This window comes from Mytilus edulis, chromosome 1, assembly GCF_963676685.1.
Source record: "Mytilus edulis chromosome 1, xbMytEdul2.2, whole genome shotgun sequence".
Lineage (NCBI taxonomy): Eukaryota > Metazoa > Mollusca > Bivalvia > Mytilida > Mytilidae > Mytilus > Mytilus edulis.
In genome coordinates, this window is record NC_092344.1 from 111,712,713 (window position 1) to 111,722,873 (window position 10,161).

Below are 10,161 nucleotides of genomic sequence, written 5' to 3' on the forward strand. Positions count from 1 at the left end.
TCCGAATTGTACACAAGAAACTAAAATTAAAAAATATACAAGACTACTCAGTTTTGTACTAGACTTGATCTACAAATAATGAAACAAGTAAGATTGTAATTAAAGCAAAACTATGTAACATGGCGTATTTTTGCAAGCTGAGCGATTCTGTAGCCTTTTTCACAAAAAATCTTAAGTGTAAAATTAATTTTACGATATAAATATTTAGTTGAATTGTTAAGGAATATTTTAGACTTACGATAAATTTTACACAAGGGCTACTGGCTCTTAAGATACTCTAGTTATTTTTTGTTCTTTAGTGTACCTTATGTCAGTCCTCGGGTTGCATAGGTTAAAAGGTTGAGAATTGAGATCTAACTTTTTTTTAATCATAACACTTAAATATCATAGTCGGAACTTTGTCAAAGATTGTCTTAAGTCAAATCTCAAAAGTTTTTGATATTTGAAGTTTATAAATTTATTCATACCTTTTGTATACCAGTGAAGCGCTTGGCATATTTTGTTTGGACCTGTCTATTGTTGAAGACTAAATTGTTCTCTAGATGTATTTTGTTGTGATGTTGCTGTCCCCGTGACATATGGAAACACTGATTCTTCTTTTATTCCCGCTTAATGGCTTAATATCATTTTGGAACCACCCACTAAGAATACAGATTTAACCCGTTGGAACAAATGGATGTTTACTGTATAAATTCATTCATGCCCCTAAAAAATAACGTTTTTGTAGAACCTCATTCCGAAAAGTGGCAAGTTTGTGCAACTCGCAGGTCATGTATTGATAAATACATTCCAGTCAGGCAAGACGGATTCAGAGAAAATTAATTGTATTCAACACAATTTGAAACACGTCAACAAAAATTCACTCGCTCCGCTCGGTCAAATAATTGTGATTGCACTCGGCCCTCTATCAGTCAATCCTCATATCCTAGACTCGCGGCTGAACTGTGACTTTTGGGCTATATATATGCCAAAGTCAAATTTTGCTATATACAATGCTCTGAGATACAATGATAGTCACTGCAGTACTAGTAGATCGAAAATGTATACAAAAAATAATCTAAAAAACCTGAGACTGGTATTACTTTTCTATTCTCAAGTACACTGAATAGTCAATATTAAAAAAAAATATTATGGGTATGATTTTTAACGCGACCCACCAGATTTCATATGTGATGATGTTATCCCCATTTTCATACCGTATAGTATATATTTAAATTAGAATCAGAAAATTCAAAAAACATCAGACTGCAGTACATCAGGACGTATTTAATACAGAACTCAAAATTTTTAAGACATGTCATAAAACGTCAATTTTTCTTTTCGAAGTTGACCGGGTTTTATGATTAATGTTTTAGTGAGACCATTAATTATTGCTCTGATGTAAAAATGTGTGTCACATTTAAAAACTACGGATTTTCGTGCAATTTACAATGCACGTCTGTAGAATAAGAAGGAATATAGTTTGTTACATTGTTCTTCTGCTATTGTTATTTTGCTGCGTGTTTATTTTACTAAGAAGATCAAAAAGGGAGGTAACTCATTGTTTTTATTATAATTTTGTTACAGAGAATTATTGATCCGAAATTGTGCTAAAATCAATATTTCTGATTCTGTTTAAATTCTTTTCAATTCATTTATATTCATTGTTTTAGAATTCCAATTGACCCAATTAGACTTCACCTTTTGCATGAAATTGATTCAAAGCTGTTCGGCTATTTTTAAAATCTGAATGCGGAAATGCTATTTAAAGTTATTAAAAACGGCGCGAAAATATAATTGCTTTAATTTTAACTGTATAACGATTACAGAGCCTGAGCGAGATTTAAACTGTAAAGGCTAAAGCTCGACTTTACTTTTTTAAGATAAATTGTTGTCTTTTGAAAGTAGCCACCAACAATGATCCATACTCTCTTGTTTCCAGCTTTTGCCGACAAGTTTACAATAGATGTCCAGTAAGATCAGTAAGATAATAAACCTGGAAATAGTATGATTTATATAATAACACTTCCGAGGCTTTTTTATTGACAACAGGAGTTATTATTAACTTAATAGATATCACAATTTTGTGACTTTAGATAGCCTTAATAAATAAGAATCTTGATTATTATTTACTAGGAAAGTTTCCCGGACAAGAAAAATATTGTTATCGAAAATGAAAAATGTCTGCTACCATCTAAAGCAGAATTACACAATCTACCTCACTCCAAGCTAGCATCATTATACCACGAGTAAGTACTAAATCTAGAAATCACAACTTCGGTTATGAAAAATGTGGAACATTTTAGGCTAACTTTGTTAAAACTTCCAAATTCATTTGGTTAGATCGTTAATCAGAATTATAGAGCATAGTAACTAAATGTCCCAAACCTATTAAAATATTTCTGTTACTCTTGAACAAAATATACTATCCTGTTATTATAATTTTAGTTTTATACTTTTAAACAGCAAATTATTAGACACCATGAGTGCTTGGATTTTATCTTAATGTTTTTCTACCTAAGGAATATATTACCTTAGATGTTTTTGACAAAACTATCAGGAAATTTTAGTCCTCAATGCTCTTTAACTTCGTACTTTATTTAACCTTTTTATTTTGTTTATTCGAGCGTTACTTGTGAGTCTTTTGTAGACGAAACACGTGTCTTGCGCAAATACAATGTAGAAAATTTCAATCCTGGTATCTATGATGAGTTTATTTTCAGTCCTTTTTGGGAAAATTAACCAAAACCAAACTTCTTAAACCTCATGACATATTCACAAATAATGTACAGCATTTCAATATGAATCATCTCCAAAATCAGATTCAATCAATAAAAAAAATGTAAGTGTAATGTACATGCTACAGATAATACAGATAAAACAAACCAGAAAAGGTATATTTGAAATTTTGACATCTTAATTCAAACGGTGATGTTGTTTAAACAGCTGGTACATAACTATTATTATTTTGAAATTCTTAAAAAGTTGCCAATATATTCTTGGTAGGTCTTAGATTTGTGGTTCTCGGTATTTCAAAACATTGATTTTAAATCAATAGAATTGAATACTTTTACATAACATACGTTGCTTTCGAGTTATTATAAAAGTATAACCCTTCATGGTGTTGATATTCATATTTTAGCATTGCACATGGTCATGCTTTTTACCCTGTATACACAACTTGTCTCGCTCCTTTGGAAGTTAAGTAACTCTTATGTGTTACATTGATTTGTTTCTATCAAATTGATTAATAAATTTTCAACATCGTTAAACTACTGTCGTATTAATTTGTTACAAATATTATTGTGTCTTTACCTTTCATCTGCAGATATAAATCTACCGATTTTGGCGAGTTCGAAATCCCTTTTTTTTTTTTAGATAACTAGTTCTTTGATTTACCTTCACCTGGTGAACTATACTGTTATAGGGCTGAACGTTCCATTCGTAAAGAAGCCATGACTAATATTTTTTCAAATGCTCAAATCTAAATGTTGTTTATCTACATCACTAGCTATAAAACTCACTTAAGATACCACACTCATTATTTTGCAAGCTAGACGCACGTTTCGTCCTCAAAATACTCATCAATAAAGTGTGTTCCTGATGAAGTTTATCAGCAATATTGTCTTGAACACTGTAGAGGTAATAGGTATTTAAGTGCCAGTCTGCCTAAGAATCAGGCAGTGGTGAAAACATGACAAAAAAAACCCCACCCAATTTGACATTGATTTTAGTTCATAATATGTAGTTATGCACAAAAATAACATTCATTTCCGTTTTCTGTTCTGTTTATAGAGGATAAAATTTGGTTGAAATGCACTAGAAATTAACAAATAAGGGGAGATAACTCTGTAATTTGCTATCATTCTAACCAATTTTCTAACCAAGTTATTTGATATTACCAGACACACACAAACAAAAGACTAATAACTCAGGATGATGGTTAGTATTAAATAGCATGATTAGCTCGGTGGGTTTTTTCTGACCATGTTTTGATTTTACCTAAATTGCCTGATTTTTACAGACTGGCACTTGAAGATTGTAAGCACATTTCATGGACTTTCATTAATGTACTAGTATTTGAAGAATAAATGCTGAACTTGTTATCTGTAGATACGTTTCAAGTTTACAGTTCAGATGTGACAATATCATACGACTAGGAGAGGAAGCCGATGGTGGTTGGGATATCTGTGATGATACTCCATACAGGCCAAGTACCAAGTGTCTTGTGTATTCCTTTGGGTAAGTAAATTTTTTTCATTTATAATAGGTGTTGGTTGGACATATGTAATTATTCCCCAAACATATCAAGTACTCAGTGTCTTTTGTGTTCCTTTGGTCAATGTCATGTTTTTTTGGGGGATGTTGATTCAGAAATCTGTGTAAATACAAAAACAACCAAGTGCTCAGTGTCTTGTATATTCCTTTAATTTTTGTTAGTTCAGGATTTGGCACTCAGTACCTTGTGTATTCCTTTGACTTAGTTCAGGATTCTTTTGAGATGCCGATTTGGATATCTGCGATTATACTCCAATGGGATTTGGCACTCAGTGCCTTTTGTATTCCTTTGGCGTAGTTCAGGATTCTTTTGAGATGCCGATTTGGATATCTGCGATTATACTCCAATGGGATTTGGCACTCAGTGCCTTTTGTATTCCTTTGACTTAGTTCAGGATTCTTTTGAGATGCCGATTTGGATATCTGCGATTATACTCCAATGGGATTTGGCACTGAGTGCCTTGTGTATTCCCTTGGCTTAGTTCAGTATTCCTTTGAGATATCGATTTGGATATCTGCAATGATACTCCTAAGGGATTTGGCACTGAGTGCCTTGTGTATTCCGTTGGCTTAATCAGGATTTCTGTGAGATGTCGTTTTGGATGTCTGCGATGATACTTCTAAGAAATTAGGTACATTGCGCCTTGTGTATTTCTTGAGTAAGTTAGTATTGCGTTTCGGGTGTCGGTTAGTAAATCTCTGACGATAAATAAAACAGACCGGACGCTCAGTGTCCTGAATATTCCTCTTATGTCGGTTCAAGTTTTCTTTAAGAAGTCGATTTTGGATAGTTCTGATGCAGATCAGAAGCTTAATGCCTTTTGTGTACCTTTGAGTCAGTTCATATTTTTTTTGGGATGTCGATTTTGATATATGTGATGATGTGCCATAAGAACCAGGCGCGTATTGCTTCGTGTATACCTTTAGTTATTTTCTTAGGGATGTCGACTTGGATATATGCGATGATAAGCCATAAGAACTAGGCCTTCAATATTTCGTCTAAACCTTTGTTAAGTTCAGGTTTCCTTTGGGTTGTCCATTTAGATATCTGTGATGACATACAACTTATTATAAATGCTAAGAGTTTACCTTTGGGTAAGTGCAGATTTCCTTTTGGATGTTGATTTGGAAATCTGTGATGATATGCCATAAGGACCAGGCGCTTAATGTTTTGTGTATGCCTTTGGGTTATTTCTGGTTTCTTTGGGGATGTCGAATGGATATATGTGATGATATGCCATAACGACTAGGCGCTCAGTACTGCGTGTAAACCTTTGAATAAGTTCAGATGTCCATTGGGTTGTCAATTAAGACATCTGTGATGATATGCCATAAGACTAGGCTCTCAATGTTTCGTGTGTACCTTGGGTAAATTCAGGTTTCCTTTTGGTGTCGATTTGGATATCTATGATGATATGCCTTACAGACCAGTGCCTTGTGTATATCTTTGTGTATATTAAGCTTAATTTCGAATAATATCGCTTGGGTAGCAAGGTAGGTTACAATTGATTTACATTTAAGAAGTTGGCTCACTGGATTTTACCCACCTTGCAGTGAGATCTTTGCTGATGAGTGATCGTATACATTGGAAATATGTGACTTCGCAGCCAAATTCGATTGTTTTAGAAAATGAATATCAAAGTATATAATGCAACCGGCAAACAGAAAAGCATTACTAGAAAACGAAAGAATTCGACATTTATTTATTTGACCAACAATTTAAAAGATATGTGAATAATGTAAATAACATTCAAAGAGAAGATGATTGAAAATTGTTAGTAAAACTGCAATTTCTGAAATATTTTATGATGGTTCTAAGTATCGTTTTAAGAGAAACGAAAAGCATATCTGAGGTAAATATTTTGAGACAATAAAAAACCAAAGGGAATTTCATAACGATGTTTTCTATTGTTTTGAATTTTAGGGATGGTCGGGATTGAACCGAAGTTTCTTTACATAATACTGAATGTAGCATAAAATGCAATCTACCATTTTCACACAGGAGTATGTATCTTTTGTCAGACTACATCTTTATCATATTTTTTATTTAATATTTCAGAATAGATTTTGATTTTAGCTTTGACGATGCCATATCAAAGAAGTATGGATGTGAGGTTCACTCGTTTGACCCTAGGTAAATTATTTTTAATTCAAATTTTGATTAAATTAATATTCGTATTGTTATCAGTCATATATTTTTACTAGAGGATCCAGGAACCCTAGAGGATCCAGGAACCCTAGAGGACTATGTCTACAATAATTCCTAATGCAAAATATCAATTTATTATACAGATAAAAAATTGAAAAAAAATGCTCTTACTAACGTAAACATTCAACAACTTTCATTCTTCTGCATATAATTTAGTATTTTTTTTACTTCTACAAAGAAATTTGTCATTTCATCACTATCGATATGTATCGACATTAAATATCACCTTTCTTAATGTTACATAGGAAATTTTGTTCCAATTGAAATGTCGTATATGTTACAACTTGTATGTACAATTTTTAAACAAGTCAAAAACTTGTATCCCATCGGCTTATAATTTAAACACTGTTACAGTTAATTGTACAAACATGTCATTTACAGACGATATTCAAAAATGAGACTACATATTATACGTGATATTATTTTAATATACTAGTTTAAACTTTCAATTGTAGACTTTTCCTTTTAGGTTAATTTGTATATCTCCCAATTGATACGATATTCCCGTGCTTGCATTTCCTATCATGATTTTCTTGATAGAGGTTTGCTGCTCACAAGGAAGCTATTAAACCAAGAGTTCCAAATGGTGAAGTTGAAATCATCCCTTCGTAAATTTTACGGACGCCATCACGAGTTGGTTGACCGTTATGGAATAACCGTTTCACAAATGATATCGGATATCTTCCTTACGTCGTAACTACAATCCCCTTCCCTTTCATGAATATGACGTACCGAATTAGACTATTTACCGGATTTGTAATCACTTAAGCAACACGACGGGTGCCACATGTAGAGCAGGATCTGCTTACCCTTCCGGAGCACCTGAGATCACCCCTAGTTTTTGGTGGGGTTCGTGTTGTTTATTCTTTAGTTTTCTATGTTGTGTCGTGTGTACTATTGTTTTCTGTTTGTCTTTTTTATTATTAGCCATGGCGTTGTCAGTTTGTTTTAGATTTATGAGTTTGACTGTCCCTTTGGTATCTTTCGTCCCTCTTTTGAAGATTTGATTGATTTTTGTTTTATTTTCTTTTTTCCAGTATGAAGGTCAAAGAGGGTCTTAGGACAAACAATGTCTGGTTCCATCCGTATGCTATAGGACCAAATACACGGATACAACGTGGTACTCATTGGCCAATGTTCACACTGAAAGATTTAAAGATAAAACTAAATCATCAAAATGTAAGTGTATGTTAACACAACGAAGAATCAGAATTATAGGAACTGGATCAAATAAAATATTACTCACTCGAAATTATGACACCTGGTGACTTCATCGTACATGCTGTACCTCTTTTTTTTGAAATTTTTACCTATTATTTCTGTTTGTTATGTTCACACATCATTGTCAATATAATGGAATTTTATGCGACTGATAAATAAGTGAAAGGTTTAGCTAGCTATAAAACCAGGTTTAATCCGACATGTCCTACATAAGAAAATTCCTGTACCAAGTCAAGAATTTGTTATCATTTTGCCATTATATTTATACAGACTTTCTGTTTTGAATTTCCTCGGAGTTCGGTATTTTTTTATTTTTTTTACATTTTAGGCTATACACTTAGTTATTAGTAACAGATATAATGGTATTGTTCACTTTTTATAACATAACTACATGTTGACATAAGCCTAACTATAACGGTTGACAGGGGTTTTTGATAAAGGATCAAGTTATGCTTGCTTGACTCTTCAAAACTTTAAACAAAAATAATAAATCGGTGAGCATTAAGTTTTTAATATTGAGTATTCCAGGTGAAACTTACTCATCCTTGACACTAGAAGTAAATTATGTATACCAGACGTGTGTTCCGTCTACAAAAGATTCATCAGTGACGTTTGAATATAAAAAAAAGTTAAAAGGTAAAAAAAGCGAAGTTTTGAGAGAATACAATTCCAAATGGTAAATTGCCAAATATAGCGAATCAATCTTTTCCTGGGTATTAAATCCTTAGAATGTCGATGAATGCAAAGTTGTTTAAACAGTTGATTTATAATTATGACAATATCAATGATAACTCATGTCAAAACATAAATGCTGACTACTCAGCTGGAGATAAACTCATCACAGATACTAGGAATAAAATTGTTTATTTTTCTACAATTCATGTTGTTCCATTAATCTCTCATAGAACTGATTTATCCAGTTTTATCTTCTAATGACGATTTTGGACAGTTCTACCCTAGAACAATTCTAGGATGACATATTTCATGAGTTATAAAAAGAGTTTAATCCACTATTTTCTACATAAGAAAATGCCTTACCATTCAGAAATATAACATTTTTTTGATGTGTTTGAGCTCTTGATTTTGCCAATTGCTCAGGGACTTTCCGTTAAGAATTTTCCTCAGAGTTCGGTATTTTTTGTTATTTTACTTTTTAGAACTGATATGAAGTTTTCATTACCATAAAGGGTCTCGCAGTCAACATTCCTGTGAGGATTTAAAATATTGTATATAAAATTTGTGATTTCTATATTTTTTGTATTGGTAGGTCAAACTCCCAAGTTATGCGAGTTTATAAATTACTTCATGAATTATCAAGCTAACTTAAGCTATAGAACCACGAACTGCATTCGAGACTGGATAAAATGTACATTCAATATGAGATTAAGTTTTTATTTAAACAACAATTCACGATCTCACTTTGCTTTGTTTCAGAGACAATTGACGGTTGTAAAACTTGACGTAGAAGAATGGGAAATGCTTGCTCTGCCGAACATGATATCAGATGGTACATTGAAGTCTGTTAAGCAGCTTCTCATAGAATTCCATATTACAATGCGACCAGAACCTGATAAACAAAGATATATTCGGGGACTGAACATATTGATAGATATGTATGAACAAGGATTTAGAATATTTTGGACCAAGAGAAATCTATTTTGTAGATTTACCTCCCTTGAAGAAGATATAGAGAGAACAGGATGTCACGAAATATCATTTGTAAATATCAATACGTTGTCAACTGTTCTTTAATGAAGGACATTGTTATTTGACAAAATTATCACGCTAATTTAAAGAGTTGGCAAGAAAGAAGCCGAAATGAATCTCGTTGGATATCGTGTTTATTCCTGAATTGTATACATATAATTTTATCAATACACAAAACCACATGTATTCACAAAGGATTATTCGAAAAAGAAATATATGGATTACTCTAACGATGTGTTAAGAAAGGTTCTGAAATGGCCGAAGTAAATATTTAATGATAGAACAGTATGAATTTAATTTAAAAGTATGATTGTTATTATTATAATATTAAAGTAAAAAGCTTAAATTTGTGAGAAAGAAATAGGAGTCCATCGTTCATCTTAGTTCATAATCGTTGTAAAAAATTGAAGGGTTATGTTTTTACATTTGAAAACAGAAACACATAGAGGTGTTGACATATTTCAATGGAATAATTATGTGCACGCATGTAGAAACATGTCCTGATTTATTTCAAATGTTATTTTTTAAAATAATATTCGAAAATAAATAAACTTGATTCGACGTTCAAAATAAAATTGAAATAATAGTAAAAATTTAACCCTCCTTGGTAGCAATTAAAAATTAATTTGACAAATGTCTGCTGAAGATCCCTTTCTTTATCAAAAATTCCATACTCTACCATGCAAAACATGATAGTGCACATAAATCTGTATATTATCAAATCTGTTCTACATCAAGAATAGATTACCTCTGCTGTATTTGCATAA

The 10,161-nt window shown here is 32.2% G+C and overlaps 1 protein-coding gene across 1 annotated transcript; it reads left to right on the forward strand.

Annotated features, from left to right (window-relative positions):
- Positions 1 to 1,325: 1,325 nt before the first annotated feature.
- On the forward strand, positions 1,326 to 9,755 carry LOC139499847 (probable methyltransferase-like protein 24). Its single transcript, XM_071288446.1, has 6 exons — positions 1,326 to 1,532; positions 2,116 to 2,228; positions 4,093 to 4,221; positions 6,317 to 6,391; positions 7,504 to 7,645; positions 9,122 to 9,755. The coding sequence occupies exons 1-6, from the start codon at positions 1,431 to 1,433 to the stop codon at positions 9,437 to 9,439; spliced, it is 879 nt and encodes a 292-aa protein (XP_071144547.1). The 5' UTR covers positions 1,326 to 1,430; the 3' UTR covers positions 9,440 to 9,755.
- Positions 9,756 to 10,161: the final 406 nt, after the last annotated feature.